General features: G+C 44.1%; 1 protein-coding gene across 4 annotated transcripts in view; it reads left to right on the forward strand.

Annotated features, from left to right (window-relative positions):
* Positions 1–22,600, forward strand: part of CHMP7 (charged multivesicular body protein 7) — a 66,544-nt gene that overhangs the window by 20,791 nt on the left and 23,153 nt on the right. For 2 of the 4 annotated variants that reach the window (XM_069766942.1, XM_069766943.1), the window contains exons 5-11: positions 224–357; positions 10,937–10,985; positions 11,564–11,683; positions 12,556–12,654; positions 12,815–12,875; positions 13,461–13,595; positions 14,283–14,780. In XM_069766942.1, coding sequence (XP_069623043.1) covers positions 224–357; positions 10,937–10,985; positions 11,564–11,683; positions 12,556–12,654; positions 12,815–12,875; positions 13,461–13,595; positions 14,283–14,335 — 651 coding nt within the window. In that variant the 3' untranslated portion in view covers positions 14,336–14,780. Of the gene's footprint in view, positions 1–223; positions 358–10,936; positions 10,986–11,563; positions 11,684–12,555; positions 12,655–12,814; positions 12,876–13,460; positions 13,596–14,282; positions 14,781–22,600 lie in introns of those variants that run through there. The other 2 variants (XM_069766940.1, XM_069766941.1) reach the window with 1 other exon arrangement.

The raw sequence follows: 22,600 nt of genomic DNA on the forward strand, positions 1-22,600 counted from the left end.
GGACCTGCTGATCATTGATGACCTGTATAGGGATGCAGATATTCTGTATATATGGAGGACGGACCTGAGGAACCCTGATGCTTATATCCCCCCCTATATCCCCTTCCTGCAATTCATTATATGCGGAGACACCACTTCCCCCCCCCATATCCCACAGTCTAAATGGCTTCTATGTGTGAACGTATTTCCTGCCGCTCATCCTGTCGCTCTTTCTCCCTCGCAGCTCGTCAAGTTTATCCAGGGAGGAAACAGTCGTGTCACCCCCATAGGAGGCTCCGACCTGGGAATCTATGAATTGCAGAAAAGTGAAAAACTGCTGTCGGAGAGGCTGCAAAGTGCATGTGACGAATCCACAAAGTGAGTAGCACAGATCTGCTCCATATACGACCGATGGGTGCCGGCCGTGCTACACAGCTATCACCCGCCTGCCTCTCTCTGCAGTTGTCGGGGCTTGTTGCAAAGGTTTATCTTGTAAGAAGCTGCATTAATTCTAAATCGCATCATCTAAGTGATTACAGACATGGAGAGCGAGCCTCTCCTGTCATCCATGACCGCATCCATCTCCTCCAAAGCCAAAAGTGATGTCATGGCACGTGAGGGCTGCTAAACTTTCTGATGTCCGCAATGTTGATAACTCCTTCAGAAAATGGCACACAAACTAAATTTTGTCTTTTTTTTTTTTTTTTTAGAACTTTTTTTTTAAGTAATAAAGACAATATAAAGTTGGTAATGTTGTAATCCTACTTGCCTGCAAAATACATTTAGGAGGCAACTTTTTTTACTGCATATTGAGCTTGATAAAATCAAGACCAAAAAAAGGTGTCAGAATTGCAGTTTTTAATTCCACATAACATGGATTTTTATTTATTTTCCGCAGTTTTCAATACATTACATTAAATGCCATTAAAAAATATAAGGGCTCATTCGGACATCCGAGATCGGACTTTAATGCACGGACTGGCCTCTGCTCCCCCGAGCGGAGCATGACCCCTTCATGTATGTCTATGAGGCTGTCACGCTCGGGTCGGGAGAGCTGCGGGCTGTCCGTGCATTAGCGTTCGTGCTCCAGCCATGCCTGTTTTATACTTGTATGTCACCCATGAGTGGAAGCATCTTTTCCTAGTACTCTGCATTCTTCCGTTCCTCTTTTATTCTTCTGGGAAATATACGAGTAGACTGACAACTGGATGTTACCACTCAGTCTGATACTGTCAGCAATTACACTGTTCTACATGTCTTCAAACGTTGTCAGGTTCAGTTATGAGATGAGCCATTGGCTCTGATTTCTATGATATGGAACATTATTATTTTTTCAAATATAAAGATACAGAATATTTTATGCCAGTTTTCTGATATTTATTTAGAGGAAACGTAGGAACAATATAATCCGCAATAGTGTTTAGACCTAAACCGTTCCAGAAATCACACTACAATATTTGCTCCTCATTCAGTGATGACTCCTTTTTTGCTTGTCTCTTGTACTCCTGCATCAGATTATTCCTTACAATCGTCCAATAACAGTAATCTGTAAGCATTGATGGATTGGATTTTCCTTGACATCTTTTCTCCAGAGCCGTGATTTCTTGGCAGAATCTCTCACCGTGCTCGTCGCTCTCTGCTCCACAGTTTGGTGGAAAAAGAGTCTAGATGCGAATGTAAGAAATAAATCTTTCAGACACGTTACAGCCAAGATCCTTATATGTTTTGACAAGATTTTCCACAAGCTCTTTGATAATTTATCTGCTCTTGATGCCAGTCTCACTAATTCGAATGCTACCCATACAGCCTTTTCCTTGCCCTGCAACAAACGGAGAAACTCCTCATCTTGAATCTGACGTCCAATAAAGACTCCTTCCTTTATGTTTGCTTCACTCATCCTTGGAATTGCATCAATGAGATACTTGAATGCTTTTGCATTTTTATCCATTGCCTTTGTATTGTAAAGTTCTTCATTATGCCCAACTTTATATGCAATGGTGGTAACAAAATCTTACGTAGGTCAACAAGCACTGAATGCGTGACGTTTTTACTCCCTGGCTTAAGTGAATGTTGGAAAGGCCAGTCTTTTACTATAGTGATCGTCTCTTCCACTCACACAGAACTTTGTGTATCTGCCCTGGAGACCAAGTAAGAGGGCAACCGTCTTTAAGTCACCACAAATGTTTGTCATAGTTACGTCAACACCCGTTTCATGTTGTCTCAGGTTTCTGTCACGTGGCTGCATAACCAACTAGAATTGAAGGTAGCGCATTGCTATTATAATGGCTTTTAGGCTTGCTTTGGCCAAATCGATGAAGAGCCTCCATTCCGCTGGATTATGACTTCTCCTCAGAGCTTCTATTAAATTGATAATGATGTTGCCACAAGATCGTTCTCAATGATGAAGTCTTGGACACGATCTTTATTCACTATTCTTTATCACGGTTGCGAAACAAAGAAGCCCGAACCTTGCCCACTAGGAGATTCCACTGTTGTAGCCTGGAACTTAAGAGTTCAGCCTTATTCTTGGGCAGATCCAAATCTCTAACAAGATCAGTTTACTCTGTGTTATAAGGCGTGGTTCAGCTGAGGTTGCTGATAGAAAGTCTGGGTTGTGAGAGGATGAGGCTTCATGACACCAAGCGCCCTCTTCTTCCTCACTTGACCCAACTGAAAATGTTTCTGGTGGTTCTGGAACCGGCGGTTCTTCTGTATGTGGCTCTGGGCGTATTGCAGAGGGAAGGTTTGGACACTGTAAAGTCCACTTCTTCTTCTATGAAACTCCTTTCCTGATGGGGGGCACCATGCAGAAATAGCAATTGGTAGTGTGATGGGTCGGCTCTCCCCAATCATTGGGACGGCAAAAGGCATAGATTGCCTCTTCCCATGTAACCACTGGGTAAGATGTGATGCCCATGGATTGCAGCATATGTGTGGAGCCCAATTCTTGTCCTGATCTCCTATTCTGCAACCAAACCACAGGTTGTAGGCTTTCCTTATCATGGTAGTCAAGTTTCGCCTTTGTGACGCAAAAGTGACTTCTCTGCATATGTAGCAAAACCTATCCGCTTTGTTAATGCAAGAAAGAGACATATCTGAAAAAAACATATAGAAACATGTCAATATGCTAAGAAATCCAAAAACTGTATACCTTACACAGAGAGCATTGAGGCTATGTGCACACGTTGCGGATTTTTCGCGGTTTTTTTTTTGGCCGTTTTCAACGGAAAAAACGCTAAAAAAAAAAGCATACAAAAGCATCCCATCATTTTTAATGCATTCCGCAATTCTTGTGCACATGCTGAATTTTTTTTCCGCGAAAAAAAAAAAACGCATCGCGGTTAAAAAAAATGTAGCATGTTCTTATATTTTGCAGATTTTTTGCCGCTATATTATTGCATTGGGAAGCTCCGGAAAAAAACGCGAAAAAGCCGCATGCAGATTTCCTGCAGAAAAAGTCCGGTTTTGTTCAGGAAAATTCTGCAGACATTCCTGAGCGTGTGCATATAGCCTTATAAAAGAAGGTGCAATTATAATTAGGATTACGTCATCGGCACAGAATTGGCGTTTTCTGATCGGTCACCCTAAGATGAGACTACTGAAGGCTTAATAGACTGAATAGATGATGTAATAGACGAGCTACTAACAATGCAATAATGATAAGGAAATGATAGATACAATTTTTCTATAAGCTTGTAAGGTGCCAAAAGTAATTACAACCTCCTCTGGATCTTGAAAATTAGAACCAATCGGCAAATTTACGCATCATATTCGTTTTCAGCACCAAAAAAATTAGTTACGTTCAATCGTTTTCATCTCTGACCCAATTTGGCTGTAGAACGGAGGTATTGAACAGTGTCAGTGTTTCCCAAGGAGAATGGTAGCACGCAGATGTAACTTTACTCACGTTTCCAGGAGTATTAACCCCTTTCCGACCTCGGGCGGGATAGTACGTCCGAGGTCAGATCACCTGCTTTGATGTGGGCTCCGGCTGTTTTGTACAGCTGACATGTGCCTGCAATAGCGGCGGGTGGAATCGCGATCTGCTCGCGCCTATTAATCCCTTCATGACCCAGCCTATTTTGACCTTAATGACCTGGCCGTTTTTTGCAATTCTGACCAGTGTCCCTTTATGAGGTAATAACTCAGGAACGCTTCAACGGATCCTAGCGGTTCTGAGATTGTTTTTTCGTGACATATTGGGCTTCATGTTAGTGGTAAATTTAGGTCAATAAATTCTGCGTTTATTTGTGATAAAAACGGAAATTTGGCGAAAATTTTGCAATTTTCACATTTTTAATTTTTATTCTGTTAAACCAGAGTTATGTGACACAAAATAGTTAATAAATAACATTTCCCACATGTATACTTTACATCAGCACAATTTTGGAAACAAAATTTTTTTTTGCTAGGAAGTTATAAGGGTTAAAATTTGACCAGCGATTTCTCATTTTTACAACGAAATTTACAAAACCATTTTTTTTAGGGACCACCTCACATTTGAAGTCAGTTTGAGGGGTCTATATGGCTGAAAATACCCAAAAGTGACACCATTCTAAAAAATGCACCCCTCAAGGTACTCAAAACCACATTCAAGAAGTTTATTAACCCTTCAGGTACTTCACAGCAGCAGAAGTAACATGGAAGGAAAAAATTAACATTTAACTTTTTAGTCACAAAAATTATCTTTTAGCAACAATTTTTTTATTTTCCCAATGGTAAAAGGAGAAACTGAACCACGAAAGTTGTTGTCCAATTTGTCCTGAGTACACTGATACCTCATATGTTGGGGTAAACCACTGTTTGGGCGCACGGCAGGGCTTGAAAGGGAAGGAGCGCCATTTGACTTTTTGAATGAAAAATTGGCTGCACTCTTTAGCGGACACCATGTCACGTTTGGAGAGCCCCCGTGTGCCTAAAAAGTGGAGCTCCCCCACAAGTGACCCCATTTTGGAAACTAGACACCCCAAGGAACTTATCTAGATGCATAGTGAGCACTTTGAACCCCCAGGTGCTTCACAAATTGATCCGTAAAAATGAAAAAGTACTTTTTTTTTTCACCCAAAAAAATTTTTTGCCTCAATTTTTTCATTTTCACATGGGCAATAGGATAAAATGGATCATAAAATTTGTTGGGCAATTTCTCCCGAGTACACCGATACCTCATATGTGGGGGTAAACCACTGTTTGGGCACACGGCAGGGCTCGGAAGGGAAGGCGCGCCATTTGACTTTTTGAATGGAAAATTAGCTCCAATTGTTAGCGGACACCATGTCGCGTTTGGAGAGCCCCTGTGTGCCTAAACATTGGAGCTCCCCCACAAGTGACCCCATTTTGGAAACTAGACCCCCCAAGGAACTTATCTAGATGCATATTGAGCACTTTAAACCCCCAGGTGCTTCACAGAAGTTTATAACGCAGAGCCATGAAAATAAAAAATAATTTTTCTTTCCTCAAAAATGATTTTTTAGCCTGGAATTTCCTATTTTGCCAAGGGTAATAGGAGAAATTGGACCCCAAATGTTCTTGTCCAGTTTGTCCTGAGTACGCTGATACCCCATATGTGGGGGTAAACCACTGTTTGGGCGCACGGCAGGGCTCGGAAGGAAAGGCACGCCATTTGGCTTTTTAAATGGAAAATTAGCTCCAATCATTAGCGGACACCATGTCACGTTTGGAGAGCCCCTGTATGCCTAAACATTGGAGATCCCCCACAAGTGACCCCATTTTGGAAACTAGACCCCCCAAGGAACTTATCTAGATGCATATTGAGCACTTTAAACCCCCAAGTGCTTCACAGAAGTTTATAACGCAGAGCCATGAAAATAAAAAATAAAAATTATTTTCTCAAAAATGATCTTTTAGCCTGCAATTTTTTATTTTCCCAAGGGTAACAGGAGAAATTTGACCCCAAAAGTTGTTGTCCAGTTTCTCCTGAGTACGCTGATACCCCATATGTGGGGGTAAACCACTGTTTGGGCACATGCCGGGGCTCGGAAGTGAAGTAGTGACGTTTTGAAATGCAGACTTTGATGGAATGCTCTGTGGGCGTCACGTTGGGTTTGCAGAGCCCCTGGTGTGCCTAAACAGTAGAAACCCCCCAAAAGTGACCCCATTTTAGAAACTAGACCCCCCAAGGAACTTATCTAGATGTGTGGTGAGCACTTTGAACCCCCAAGTGCTTCACAGAAGTTTATAATACAGAGCCGTGAAAATAATAAATACGTTTTCTTTCCTCAAAAATGATGTTTAGCAAGCATTTTTTTATTTTCACAAGGGTAACAGGAGAAATTGGACCCCAGTAATTGTTGCGCAGTTTGTCCTGAGTATGCTGGTACCCCATATGTGGGGGTAAACCACTGTTTGGGCACACGTCGGGGCTCGGAAGTGAGGGAGCACCATTTGACTTTTTGAATACAAGATTGGCTGGAATCAATGGTGGCGCCATGTTGCGTTTGGAGACCCCTGATGTGCCTAAACAGTGGAAACCCCTCAATTCTACCTCCAACACTAACCCCCCCACACCCCTAACCCTAATCCCAACTGTAGCCATAACCCTAATCACAATCCTAACCCCAACACACCCCTAAAGGTACCTTCACACATAACGATATTGGTAACGATATCGTTGCTATTTGTGACGTAGCAACGATATCGTTAATGAAATCGTTATGTGTGACAGCGACCAACGATCAGGCCCCTGCTGGGAGATCGTTGGTCGCTGAATAAAGTACAGAACTTTATTTCGTCGCTGGACTCCCTGGAGACATCGCTGGATCGGCGTGTGTGACACCGATCCAGCGATGTCTTCACTGGTAACCAGGGTAAACATCGGGTAACTAAGCGCAGGGCCGCGCTTAGTAACCCGATGTTTACCCTGGTTACCATGCTAAAAGTAAAAAAAAACAAACACTACATACTTACCTACCGCTGTCTGTCCTCCAGCGCTGTGCTCTGCTCTCCTCCTGTACTGGCTGTGAGCCGGAAAGCAGAGCGGTGACGTCACCGCTCTGCTTTCCGGCTCCCAGACAGTACAGGAGGAGAGCAGAGAAGCAGAGCGCAGCGCTGGAGGACAGACGGCTGTAGGTAAGTATGTACTGTTTGTTTTTTTTTACTTTTAGCATGGTAACCAGGGTAAACATCGGGTTACTAAGCGCGGCCCTGCGCTTAGTTACCCGATGTTTACCCTGGTTACCGGCATCGTTGGTCGCTGGAGAGCGGTCTGTGTGACAGCTCTCCAGCGACCAAACAGCGACGCTGCAGCGATTCGGATCGTTGTCTGTATCGCTGCAGCGTCGCTAAATGTGAAGGGGCCTTAACCACAACCCTAACCACAACCCTAATTCCAACCCTAACCCTAAGGCTATGTGCCCACGTTGCGGATTCGTGTGAGATTTTTCAGCATCATTTTTGAAAAATACGCGGGTAAAAGGCACTACGTTTTACCTGCGGATTTACCATGGATGTCCAGTGTTTTTTGTGCGGATTTCACCTGCGGATTCCTATTGAGGAACAGGTGTAAAACGCTGCGGAATCCGCACAAAGAATTGACATGCTGCGGAAAATACAACGCAGCGTTTCCGCGCTGTATTTTCCGCACCATGGGCACAGCGGATTTGGTTTTCCATAGGTTTACTTGGTACTGTAAACCTGATGGAAAACTGCTACGAATCCGCAGCGGCTAATCCGCTGCGGATCCGCAGCCAAATCCGCACCGTGTGCACATAGCCTAATTCTAAAGGTATGTGCACACGCTGCGGAAAACGCTGCGGATCCGCAGCAGTTTCCCATGAGTTTACAGTTCTATGTAAACATATGGAAAACAAAAATCGCTGTACACATGCTGCAGAAAAACTGCACGGAAACGCAGCGGTTTACATTCCGCAGCATGTCACTTCTTTGTGCGGATTCCGCAGCGGTTTTACAACTGCTCCAGTAGAAAATCGCAGTTGTAAAACCGCAGTGAAATGCGCAGAAAAAACACGGTAAATCCGCCATAAATCCGCAGCGGTTTAGCACTGCGGATTTATGAAATCCGCAGCGGAAAAATCCGCAGAGGACCAGAATACGTGTGCACATACCCTAACCCTAACCCTAGCCCTACCCCTAACCCTACCCCTAACCCTACCCCTAACCCTACCCCTAACCCTATTCTAACATTAGTGGAAAAAAAAAATTCTTTATTTTTTTATTGTCCCTACCTATGGGGGTGACAAAGGGGGGGGGGGGGTCATTTATTATTTTTTTTATTTTGATCACTGAGATATAATCATCTCAGTGATCAAAATGCACTTTTTGGAAGATGGCGGCGCCCAGGGAGAAGACGGACGGACCATCGGTAAGTATGATGGGGTGCGGGGGGAGCACGGGGGGTGGATCGGAACGCGGGAGGGGTGGAACGGAGCACGGGGGGGTGGAACGGAGCACGGGGGGTGGAACGAAGCACGGGGGGGTGAATCGGAGTGCAGGGGGGGTGATTGGAGCACGGGGGTGAGCGGACAAGAGCACGGGGGGGAGCGGAGCACAGGACGGAGGGGAGCGGGGCAGTGTACCGGACAGATCGGAGGGCTGGGGGGGCGATCGGTGGGGTGGGGTGGGGGCACATTAGTATTTCCAGCCATGGCCGATGATATTGCAGCATGGGCCATGGCTGGATTGTAATATTTCACCCGTTATAATAGGTGAAATATTACAAATCGCTCTGATTGGCAGTTTCACTTTCAACAGCCAATCAGAGCGATCGTAGCCCCCTGGGCTAAACTACCACTCCCCCTGTCCCTGCAGATCGGGTGAAATGGGAGTTAACCCTTTCACCCGATCTGCAGGGACGCGATCTTTCCATGACGCCACATAGGCATCATGGGTTGGATTGGCACCGACTTTGATGACGCCTACGTGGCGTCATGGGTCGGGAAGGGGTTAACTAGGTAAATGCTGCTATCAAACGCCATCGGGCCGGAAATTAGTGCATCGCTGACCCCCGTCATGTGATCGGAGGTAAGCGATGCGTCGGCATGACAACCAGAGGTCTATAGAAGGCCTCTATGGTTGCTGATGCAGGATTGCTGTGAGCGCCACACTGTGGTCGGCGCTCATAGCAATGCAGTAATTCTGCTACATAGGAGCGATCTGAGCATCGCTCCTATGTAGCAGAGCCGATCAGGCTATGCCAGCTTCTAGCCTCCCATGGGGCTATTGAAGCATGGCAAAAGTAGAAAAAAAGAATGTTTAAAGGGAACCTGTCACCCCGTTTTTTCAGATTGAGATATAAATACTGTTAAATAGGGCCTGCGCTGTGCGTTACAATAGTGTATGTAGTGTACCCTGATTCCCCACCTATGCTGCGCAATACATTACCAAAGTCGCCGTTTTCGCCTGTCAATCAGGCTGGTCAGGTCGGGTGGGCGTGGTGACATCGCTCTTTTCTTCCCCAGCTTTCCGTTGGTGGCGTAGTGGTGTGCGCATGTCGCAGTGACTAATCCACTGCGCGCACGTGAAGGAGCAGCGCGCGATCTGCGCTATTACCCCCTGTCATCGGTGGGGGGCGGCCATCTTCCTGGGGCCGCGGGTATCGCACTCCGTTAACGCTGCTATTAACCCTGTGTGTCCCCAACTTTTTACTATTGATGCTGCCTATGCGGCATCAATAGTAAAAAGATCTAATGTTAAAAATAACATAGTCTGTCTGTAGTCCGACGATGCGCTCGCGGCCGCCGCCAGCTTCCATTACCAGAGATGCATTGCAAAATTACCCAGAAGTCTTAGCGGTCTTGCGACAGCCGCAAGCGCATCGTCAGAGCTTCGCTGGATCCCAGGGGGTGAGTATATAACTATTTTTTATTTTAAAAAAAAAATTATATATATATATATATATATATATATATATATATATATATATATATATATATATATATATATATATATATATATATATATATATATATATATATATATATATATATATGTGTGTGTGTGTGTTTAAGTCAGCCCCCTTTCACCCCATTCAAAATAAAACAATAAAAAAAATCAAATATACACATATATGGTATGGTATTTGTCGCCGCGACATTGCATTAAAATGCAATAACGGGCAATCAAAAGAATGTATCTGCACCAAATGGTATAATTAAAAACGTCAGCTCATCGCGCAAAAATAAGCCTTCACCTGACCCGAGATCATGAAAAATAAAAACGGTACCGGAAAATGGCGCCATTTTTTTTTTTTTTTTTTTTTTTTACTTGTAATGCCCTGGAGAATCATAATGGCAGGTCAGTTTTAGCATTTAGTGAACCTAGCAAAAAAGCCAAACAAAAAACCAGTATGGGATTGCACTTTTTTTTTCCAATTTCACCGCACTTGGATTTTTTTTCTTGTTTTCTAGTACACGACATGCTAAAACCAATGATGACCTTCAAAAGTACAACTCGTCCCGCAAAAAATCAAGCCCTCACATGGCCATATTGACGGAAAAATAAAAAAAGTTATGGCTCTGGGAAGGAGGGGAGCGAAAAACGAAAGCTAAAAAAACCCGGGTCATGAAGGGGTTAATAGAGGGGCAGCATAATGCATTGTTACCTAGGCATAGTTTTTAAAAGTTATCATTTTAGAAAAGTTCTGATGTGTCAGAGTTGTCAGAAGTATTGAGAGCTGATCCTCCAAGGATTGAGACCCCACCAACCACTAAAGTGAAGGGGCAGGAGCCTGATGCTGGGCACCGTACCCCTTTTGGCTTTGCCTGGACACACGGTTACTGGAGTGCTTCGGCCACCTTGTTTTAGTGATTAGTAGGGGCTTCAGCTCCGGGACCCCCACCCATCAAAACTTACGGGATGCCAAAAGTTTTCTAAACTAATAGTACAGCTTATCGTTCAGACTTAGAGGAGCTACCTGTAGTTGGCGCTATGCTGACAGCTTCCTCCTATATATTGAATATTTCCATGTTCTCTTTCCTTGCAGGCTGACGGAAGAGGCGAAAAGCTTTAATAAGGCCGGGAACAAGCCTCAGGTGAGTCCTTATTACTTCTGTCTCACTTTACCAAAACTTTAGTCGGTGCGAGTACGGACTGTGATGCCCGGACACAAACTCGACAGTCTCCAAGGCAAACACGAGGGCTGTAGAGTTGGGGTCCGGACAGCACAGTCGGTACTCGGGGAGTGAATGGTGGACGTGTGGAATCAGTCTGAACTCTATATCCCCCACACTCATGTATATGTGGGGATTTGGATTTTTTTTCCTGTTTTCCTCAAAACATTATATGATAATGTGAATAGTGTCATTCAAAACTACAACTCCGGCAGAAGCCATGCCCTCGTATGGCTATGTCAACAGGAAAAGTTTTTGGAAGAAGAAGAGAAAAAAATGAAATTTCAAAATCTAAAATTTGCAGTGGTGGGAATGATTGAAGAATAGTATCCCTCTCCTACTTACACAGGGAAATGGTTCTGTGATCCTACGGGAAAAGTCATGGCGACCAAATCTGTGTCCCCCATCTGTTCAGAAATGCGACGGCCGAGATGTGTCCTCACTGGCTCCTATTTACTGGTTTTGCCCCTTTCTCATCATATTCCTTTTTCACTTTCTAGGCACTGCGATGTCTTCGTCGTAGGAAACTTGCCGAAAAACGGATATCTGCGCTGCAGGGCAAGTTGGACACAATACAGAGCATCCTGGAGAGAATATCAATGGCCGAAACTGATCGCAAGGTGACAGATTAGTGACGACACGCTGGGGGAGATGGCACCGCAACAAAAAAGATAAACCAAAAAATGGGGGTCCTCAAGCCTGTTTATACCACGAGCAGTAATGCTGCAAGAAGTGACACACGGAAGGCTGAAAATACAATCGATTAGCTGTCCTGACGGCTTACGGAAACGGTTGCATTTTATATTTAAATAATTTTATTTTTACATTTTTCTTCTCTCTTTTTTTTTTTTAATTTGATGAAATTGATGTCTGGGTGATACCAATCTTTTGTGAAAAGGGTTCCTACCTAAATAGTCAGATACTGTCTAGACTAATTGGAGACTGGGGTCCATTATCTAGAGCAGAGGTGTCAAACTGCATTCCTCAAGGGCCGCAAACAGGTCATGTTTTCAGGATTTCCTTGTACTGCACAGGTGATAATTTAATCACCTACACACATAATGATTGCAGCACCTTGTGCAAAGCTAAGGAAATCTTGAAAACAGGCATGGTTTGCGGCCCTCGAGGAATGCAGTTTGACACCCCTGATCTAGAGGAACGGTAACACCCAGTTGTCAACTTATTAATACAATTTCAGGAGTTGTAACAGAGTACTAATAAAGGATGACCAGCGTTGTTATTTAAATATTTACTAGACTGGACATGTCAAGATTGCTGAGAGGTCCGCTTGGTTCGATCTCTTCTAGCTATCCCTCCTAGTAGTCCTCTGCACCAAGCGATGTAGTCACCATCCTCTGCCTATATCAGACTGTCCAGTCTGGAAAAAAAGGATTTCCATTTTTTATTTTTTTATTTTTTTTTTTATCCCTATGCAAATTATCCAAATTGTATACTTTATTTGTACATCAGTGTCACCATTTCTGCCTTTTAGGTGGTGTCCGCGTACCAGATGGGGGTCTCTGCTCTGCGATCAGCACTGAAGGACGTCAATCTGGAGAAGACGGAAAGCTTAGTAGAACAGATACAGGAGGTAATATGTTTATGTTTCCTGGTAATGGGATCCACCCATACAGAAGTTACTTGAGATCCTCGATGTCTGTCTGAGGTTTTCACTTTTTATTTTTGATGACTTATAACTTGAGCTGTGAGTCCTTCCTGGATACATGAGGATGTCATTCATTGTCTTGCAGTTCTGTGACCTACAGGACGACATCAGCCAGACCCTGGCAGGAGCAGCGCCCAGCGATATTGGTAAGTACGGGCAGGGTTGGACTTGCCCACCAGAAAACCGGAGAATCCTCCTGAGGGCCCTGGCTTCTCCTTCAGGATAGTTCACAGTACACACCTTGCAGTTGCTCTGGGGCTCTTGAGTGGGGGAGAAAGGTGGGCCCTCTTAATCAAATTCTCCGGTGGGCATCTCTTGGCACAATCACATTGGTACTGTGAGTGTTTTTTGGTGTTTTCGCGCAGATTTTTCTTATGTTTCTGGGCTAAAAAGGTTTTCTTCCCGTAGATGCTCTCTCCCCATCGGGTGAGCATAATTGATATATTGATTTTTTTTTTCCAACCCATGTTAAAGAGTTTCTTTGGTGTCGCTCACTTCTGCATCGGGAGGTGAGCGGCACTGATTACGTTACATAGACAGGTGCCTGCTAGAACACATGCACAGACATTTCAGTCCGTTATCTCCATAACTGAATGCTGACTTTTTTTTTCTGGGGCTGCATGCAGGATTATGGCGCCTAGTGTATATTTGTACATGCGGTATGGATGAATGCTGCAGCCAGTCATTGCAGCAGTGATCCGGGGCTATAATTGTACTTCTTATTACTCCAGACATGGACGCAGATGAGCTGGAGAGAGAACTGGATGAGATTCTTCAGAAGGAAGTAGTGGACCTTCCTGAGGTTCCCACCGGTCCATTGATCACTTCTCCACAGCACCCTCCTCTTATTCCTGTTGAAAACAGAGGTGAGCAAATGTTACTGTTTCTTTAGACTAAGGGTCTGTCTATATATTGGGGCTACTGGCGGCACGATACAACCGCCGATCGGTAAAGTTTTACCAACCGGCTGTCATTTCATAGCCTTTTTATACAGGCAGACCAAGTAAACGATGGGAGCTGAGCGATCTGCACTAGATCAGTTCACATAGGCCGCCATAGATCTCGGCAGCACGAGTCCTGTTTACTGCCGAGAACAATGATTGTTTGTGCTGCACAAAAGATTTCACCAAATGAAAGAGTTTTTTGCTCATTATTGGGTGATCAGCAGCCTGTTTACACAGCAAGATAATCGTGAAACGAGATTTTTTTTTAACACACGTTATCTTGTAGTGTAAATGTGGCTTGAGGGACCGTTTCGACGTAACCATGTCCATAAACCAGTGGCGATCGACTTGCATTGTATGATAATTCCTTGTGCATGTTGTCGGAAACACATCCCCTTGTTTACACGGAGGCACCAACAACGATGATTTAACGTCCTATATAAAAGATGATCCGGTCAGCCAATGTACAAACTTTACAGTTGCCAGAATTCTTTGAGTAAAGTGTTTTTTGGGGGGGTCGGGGTATTGGTGGATGAGTTTAAATTTGTTTCATCGATGTCATTTTAGGATACATACTATGTCTTGATCTCTTTTCATTCCATTTTTTAGGAGGTTGGATGACCAAAAAAAAACCCCAAAAAACAGAACATCTTGAGATATAAATATATCATCCACTGATTGGTGAATAACATGTCTTTGGATTTGGATCCCTTTTGGGGGCAATTTTTTATTTTTTTTTGTTACTTAAAGGGAACCTACCTTTTAAGTCACCTTGAATAGCAACCTGTTCATAAGTGCCGGCTCCCCTTCATATCTTTATAATCCTCGATTGCCGTATGCTGATCAGTCCGGTCCGATGGGTGTCGCCGGTCTGTGCTCGCCATTTCCTCTGACCCAGCATACGCCGACCCTCCTGCCTTGATTGAGGTGGTTATGAAAAAAAGAGGTCCCGGCACTCGCGTGTTGAATGAAACGGTACTCAATCCAGTGCTTATTTACAAATTATATAATATATGTCCCATTACACAAAAGTATACTAGTTCTCTCGATGGGAACTAACAAAATATTTGCAAAGTGAATAAAATTTATTAGATGATTTTTACATTATTATATTGAACAAATTAATTTATTATTTCATTTTACTTTTTTTTTCCTTCATTCTTTTTATCACCTTTTTTCTGAAAGTTAAATTTTTCCTTAAGGTATAGAGATTTTGTAACCGCGAATAAATTTACATTCTAATGAATATTCACTCGCTAAGTGTGCAACTCCATGTAACTTATGGAATCTGACAATTGTCTCAATATTTCATTTTTACATTTTACGCGGTCCATAATGACCATCGAACCACCTTTTATCAGAAGGTTTCATCACTAAATAATGACGGTGATGTTTTCTTTTCCTCAGGAGTTAAATTGCTTCTTGGCATAAAATTACTACATCGTGTATTGTTGATTAGATCTCCTATTTCCTTCAACACAAAATTAGTGTATGTCTCTACTGGGTGGTAGATTTTATGGGGGAACAAAAGAGCTTTTCTCTCTCGCTTCATTGGGGGACACAAGAGACCATGGGTGTATTCTGCTGTCACTAGGAGGTTGACACTATGCAAAAAACAAATACAGTATATACTAGAGTGTAAGCCGACCCGAGTATAAGCTGAGGCACCTAATTTTGCCACGGAAAACTGGGTAATTGACTGGGTAAGCCAGATATGTATTGTCCCCTCATCCCTGTCCTGCTCTGTGTGGCTCCCCCAGTCCCCTTGTTGTATGCATGGCTCCCCCTCGTCCCATCCTTGTATGCATGGCTCCCCCTCGTCCCATCCTTGTATGCATGGCTCGGCCCCACCTCCTCCCATCCTTGTATGCATGGCTCGCCCTCCGCCCCCCCCCCCCCCCCCATCATACTCTCTTTGTCGCTGCATGTCCCTGCATCTCCGTTGTCCCGATGGCAGCTCTTCCTGTGCTGAGCGGTTATGTTGTACCGCTCATTAAGGTCATGACTATGCGCTCCACGGCTATGGGAATGGAGGCACGTGCATATTCATTACCTTAATGAGCGGTACCACGTGACCGTTCAGCACAGGAAGTGCTGCCGACGCCGGGACTACGGAGATGCAGAGACATGCAGCCACGGCGCCAGGAGGGTGAGTATGATGTCACACACCGGCTCCTGTCGCTGCTACACCGCTCCCCTCTCCTACCGGATTTCTGGACTATGACTCGTGACTACGGTATGTTAATTTTAATCAGGTTCCACTTATAGATATAATATGAGGAGGTGCTGTCACAGTCGAAAAATGTGGTTTTAATCTAACATTTCGAAAAATAAATTAGGTACACCATGTTCCAAATTATTATGCAAATTACATTTTTCTCGGATTTTCCTAAATGGTCGGCGCAAACGACAGTCAGTCTAATAAAAGTCATCACCCGTTAGATTCTACATCGAATTTTATTGAAGAAACCTCCCAATGATAACAGTATAATCTCCAAAATGAATAAAAACTCACAATGCACTATTCCAAATTATTAGGCACAGTAGAATTTATAAACACTTGATCTGTTTTAAAGAACTGAAAATGCTCATTTGTGGAATTTGCAGCATTAGGAGGTCACATTCACTGAACAAAAAAGCTATTTAACGCCAAAACCTCCTAACAGGCCACGTTACATGGTAACATAGGACCCATTCTTTGATATCACCTTCACAATTCTTGCATCCATTGAACTTGTGAGTTTTTGGAGAGTTTCTGCTTGTACGTCTTTGCATGAAGTCAGAATAGCTTCCCAGAGCCGCTGTTTTGATGTGATCTGCCTCCCACCCTCATAGATCTTCTGCTTGATGATTCTCCAAAGGTTCTCTATCGGGGTTGAGGTCAGGGGAAGATGGTCGCCACACCATGAGTTTATCTCCTTTTATGCCCATAGCAGCCAACGACTCAGAGGTATTATTTGCAGCATGGGATGGGGCATTGTCAGCATGAAGATGATTTTGCTCCTGAAGGCACGTTGCTGCTTTTTGTACCATGGAAGAAAGTTGTCAGTCAGAGACTCTATATACTTTGCAGATGTCATTTTCACACCTTCAGGAACCTTAAAAGTCCCTACCAGCTGTTTCCCCATGATTCTGGCCCAAAACATGAATCCTCCACCTCCTTGCTGACATCGCAGCCTTGTTGGGACATGGTGGCCATACACCAACCATCCACTACTCCATCCATCTGGACCATCCAGGGTTGCTCGATATTCATCAGTAAACAAGACTGTGTGGAAATTAGTCTTCATGGATGTCTGGGCCCACTGCAACCGTTTCTGCTCATGAACACTGTTTAGGGGTGGCCGAATAGTAGGCTTATGCACCACAGCAAGCCTTTGAAGGATCCTACACCTTGAGGCTTGAGGGACTCCGGAGGCACCAGCAGCTTCAAATAACTGTTTGATGCTTTGTAATGGTATTTTGGCAGCTGCTCTCTTAATCCAATGAATTTGGCTGGCAGAAACCTTCCTCATTATGCCTTTATCTGCATGAACTCTGTCTGAGCTCTGTTTCAGTCACAAATCTCTTCACAGTATGATGATCACTCTTAAGTTTTCATGAAATATCTAATATTTTCATACCTTGTCCAAAGCATTGCACTATGTGATGCTTTTCGGCAGCAGAGAGATCCTTTTTATTTTCCATATTGCTTGAAAACTGTAGCCTGCTTAATAATGTGGAACATCATTTTTAAGTAGTTTTCCTTTAATTAGAATCACCTGGAAAAATAATCACATGTGTTTAAGATTGATTTCAGTGATCCATTGAGCCCTGAGACACAAAACCATCCATGAGTTTATTTGAAAAACAAAACAATTAAATCTTTATGACACTTAAATCCAATTTGTATAATAATTTGGAACACCGTGTATCGCCAGATCAAGATAAAAAGTGTTTAACTTAGATATAATCCTGAAATGAAAGTCCTTTCTGTAAGGCTACTTTCACACTGGCGTTTTTTGCCAGACGTCGCAATGCGTCGTTTATGGCAAAAAACGCATCCTGCAAAGTTGTTTGCAGGATGCGTTTTTGCCCCATAGATTAACATTAGCGACGCATTGCGATGCTTTGCGCCGTGTTGTGGCGGACCGCCAGGAGCAAAAACCGTTACATGTAACGTTTTTTGCTCCTGACGGACCGCTTTTCATCCCCCACCTCCCCGCACCTCACAATGGGGCAGCGGATGCACCGGAGAAATGCATCCGCTGCACCCGTTGTGCAGTGCGTCAAACGCTAGTGTCGGAATCTCTGCCCGACGCATTGCGACGGGGAGATTCCGACGCTAGTGTGAAAGTAGCCTTACACTTGTATTTGTACTGATGTTAACGTCCTAGAGGAAATATTGACACCAAGAGAATCCTTTATACCCGTGACCTCATGAGCATCGAAGGTGCAGTTACGTTGTTGGTGGCGGCCGGCTCGTCTCCTCTTCTTTGCGGCTTGATGTTCTCTTCCTCTCCACGAAAAAGGATGCTGATTTCTCCATGAGCCTGTAAAGTCACTGCTGGAATCTAAGAAATCATAGCCATTCCCAAAATATTGTCTAGATCCAGTCCCATGTCCGAAAGTCGTATAAAAAGTACATTTCTGTCGCTTTCTTTCTTTTTATAATTTATTTTATTTAAGAACTGCAGTTTTTATTACATTTTATAACATTTTACAATCAGAAATGAGACAAAACAATCCCAGAAGGACATTAGTAGATTCTTTGAAAGCAGTGAATTACTCTGGTTTCAATCAGAAATTCAGTTATTATTGAATGTTATTAATTTGCGTTTTTAAGATCTAAAATAGCTTTTTGTAACCGATCAATCGTCAATAAAATTGGATCTAACAAAAACTTATTTAAAATTATATTCAAAATCAACATAAAAGACCGAGTCATCAGGAAAAAGGGTGGGACGTAAACTTAATTTTTAGTAAAAGTCGCGGCATGTAGCTCATACGAGATCAACTTCATGGATTCCTTCTCCAAATCCCATCTCTTAAACTCACTGGTAGGAATTCTAAGGAAAGCCAGCAATATGGTGGTTGAGCAATAATCCTCGTGGCTTCTTCCTCCTTGAAAGTCGAACTAATGGCCGTAATTTGTGTGACGTGTGCTCCTACCTCAATGATCCAGTGAATAGAGAAAGGTAGGTCAGCACTCCGTGTAGTTGTGGTGCTCGTAGAGGGAAATTACCATGAAAAAAAAGGTCCTTGCACTCATGTGTTGAATGAAATGGTATTTAATCCAGTTCTTACATAGAAATCCAATCAGAGACATTTCAGCGCATACCAGGCTTTTGTCAATAATGGAGCAAAGTTTTAGGGGTGTATTATATAGGGTAGCAGTGTCATCATCAGGATTAACATATAATAAAAAAAAAACGAATTACAACCCAAAACATGTAACCATTTGTGATGCAGTGACCCCTGTTGCAGCTAGGGGGCGCTGTGTGTGTGCTCCTCAGGATATGCATGGAGGCGTATCTGTGGTTATAATGATGGTGAAACAGTGACTGGCAGAATTGTAAATGGCCGATGTGTGTCGCAGAGGGAGTCTGCGCTGTAAGCGTGATGTAATGTTGTTGTTCCGGGACCTGTAGTCCCACAAGTGTTTGTATAATCGTCAAGGGAGGCTTATTGGGTTAGTTCGAGAGCTGGGCGGGTTGGACTAGCCACACACACACCGCCCATCTGGGAGTGGTTACAACTACATAATGTGACCAGGGTGTGGGTCATATGTTTCCTGCAATGGAGTCCGTAGTGGGCTCTGTAATGGAGACTGTGTGATCCTGGACGGCTTGTGTGTTGGGAGGTCCTGAGTGTGGACTGGATCCCTGAATAGCACACTGAGGCTGTGGATCTGAAGACCTGTGTGCTGGGAGATCCTGAGAGTAGGATTGGATCCCTGTTAAGCACACTTTTTTTTTTTAATCAAATATTTTTATTAAACAGTAAGAAAAATATAAGTAGATTACATTACTGTAAACAGTACATACATATGTTCTGCATTTTCAATAAACTTTTTAATCCCAAACCAGCTTCCCTCCCCTCCCCTCCCCCCCATCCCCGGAGACCCAAGAAGAACCTCTCCGATCCTCCCAAACGTCTATCCTTAACCAAGAACAAGACGGTGTCATGTCAATACTGCTCCCACGGGGGCAGAGTACCCAAAAAACTAGAAAACAATCTCCAGATCACGCCGACTTGAGCCAAGGATTCCACAACTTGTTGAAAAGGTCCATCTTGTTTCTTTTAGAATAAATGCTCTTCTCCAATGCCACGATATAGTCCACTTGTGTCATGAAATCTCTTCTCGTTGGTGGCTCTACCCTTATCCAAAACTTAGCGATCAACTTTCGAGCAATAAACAGCAATCTTGCAATGACTGTTTTGTACGAGTTATCAGTTACAATCTCCTCTACGTAACCCAATATGCATACCAAAGGATCCCGTGGTATCGAACATTTGTATATTAGTCCCACTTTATTTAGCACCACGATCCAAAACGAGGATAACCTGGGGCACTGCCACATCATATGGAGGATACCCGCCTCGGACTGCGAGCACCTAGGGCATTCGGAGTTAGGTCTTAGACCAGCTTTATACAACATGTCCGGAGTTCTATAAGCCCTATGAATGACCAACAGCTGTGACAGCCTCCCAGGCTCACTCATCGAGATCCTGGGCACGTATTCCAATATTGAGTCCCACTGATCGCCGTCAATCACCCCCAGGTCTGCCTCCCACTTTGCTCTAGCTCTGATAGGGTGCCCCTCTAAAAAAGAAAATAGAAGAAATTCATATATTCCTGAGATCACCCCCTTCGTGCCTTCCCCTATGAGGATAAAATCTAGCATTAGATCCACCTGGATCTCCATAGGCCCCTTCTTACATTGTGCCCGATATGCATGAGAGATGCGGTTGTATTGGTACAATTCAGAGCTTGGCAGCTGAAATTCCTCCTGTAGTGTTTCAAAATTCTTAATTCCACCCTGGTGCAAAACTTGGCTTATCCGAGAAATTCCCGCTCCCTTCCAAACATGGAATCCCTCCATCTGTCTAAACTCCTGCAAGAGACAATTATTCCATATGGGCGAAAACCTAGTAAGTGCCCTCACACCCCTAATTCCTTTAACTTTGTCCCAAACCTTATGGATGAGCCTAACAGTGCAAAATTTAGTCCCCTTCTCTCGGAAATGCCCACCCTCCAAACCCTCAACTAGTACCCTTGACCCAATCAGTTTCCTCAGACTGCAGGGTGTCCGCTCCCAACCCGATTCCACACCCCATCCCCTAAAATGCTGACATTGTGAAGCCAAAAAATATAACCATGGGTTGGGCAGTGCCACTCCCCCCTCCGTCTTTGGTCTTTGTAGGATTTCCTGTTTAAATCTAGGACTTTTCCCTCCCCAAATCAGCTCGCCAAATAGAGATCTAATCCTCCGAAATCTATTCTGCGATATCCATATAGGGGAGTTGTGCAGCACGTAGAGAAGTTGCGGCATCACAATCATCTTTATTAGATTTATTCTACCAATGACCGATAAGTGTAACTTTTTCCACGCCTGAACCTTAATACGTATCTTCCGCAATAGTGGCGCCAAATTTAGTTCCTCAAAACTCGTCAGAGGCAACGCAATCTGAATCCCCAAATATTTAAATTTATCCACCAACCTCAACTTTGCATGAGATTCCCTCATAGCACTATTCTCATAATCCCCATCCACTAACATCATATTGGACTTTTCCCAATTGATTCTCAGGCCAGAGTAGCTCCCAAATTCTTCAATAATGGCCTCCGCCCCTGTCAGGGACTCCCCCGAATCCTCCAAGAAGAGCAAAATATCATCTGCGTATAACGCTACCTTCTCTTCCGAATCTCCGTACATAAATCCCCTCACCTCCCGGGAACCTCTAATTTTTGCAGCAAGGGGTTCCACCGCCAGGGCAAAAAGCAGTGGGGACAAAGGACAGCCCTGTCTAGTCCCCCTAGACAAAGAGAAAGTCTCAGAGAGGACGCCATTCACCCTTACCTTTGCCACCGGGGAAGAATACAGCAGCCGCACCCATGAGATGAACCTAGGTCCAAACCCCAAACGTTCCAACACTGTCCACAGATAACTCCACTCCACACAGTCAAAGGCTTTGTGGGCGTCCAAAGATGCCACAACCCGTTTGCCAGCATTATCTGAAGGGATTTGTAAATTTAAGAACAACCTTCTCAGGTTGATTGCCGTTGACTTGTTAGGCATGAAGCCTGACTGGTCAGGGTGCACCAATTTGTCTATCACCCTACTCAACCTATTTGCCAAGGCTTTTGCCAAAATCTTAATATCGGCAGTCAATAGTGAAATTGGTCTATAGGATTCTGGCATCAGTGGATCTTTATCAGCCTTAGGGATAACCACCACTATAGCCTCTCTCATCGACAAAGGCAACTCCCCTCTTTCCAGCGAGCTATTGTACACCCCCACCAGCCTGGCCAACAGAGTTTCTTTCAAGGTCTTATAAACCTCAGCTGGAATGCCGTCCGCTCCCGGGGCCTTACCCCCCGCAACACCTGCCAAAGCCACCCCCAGTTCCTCCTCCCCAATCGGTTCCTCCAATAATTCACACTCCTCTCTACTCAACCGGGGCATATCAATTTCTTCCAAGTACCTCTCCATATCCTCGGATCCCTTCTCCACACTGGACGTATATAATTTTCCATAAAATTTCCTGAACACTTCCAGGATCTGCTCCCCCTGAGTAACCAACGTTCCCTCCTCCGTCTTAATAGAGTAAACATGTGAAGAGTCTCTTTGCGCGGATGCCACTACCGAGAGCAAGTGCCCCACTTTCTCCCCCTCCGAGTAGAAAGTTTCTCTCTGGAAGGCCCTCAACCTCTCCGCCTTTTT

The sequence above is a fragment of the Ranitomeya imitator genome, chromosome 4 (genome assembly GCF_032444005.1).
Source record: "Ranitomeya imitator isolate aRanImi1 chromosome 4, aRanImi1.pri, whole genome shotgun sequence".
NCBI classification, from domain to species: Eukaryota; Metazoa; Chordata; class Amphibia; order Anura; family Dendrobatidae; genus Ranitomeya; species Ranitomeya imitator.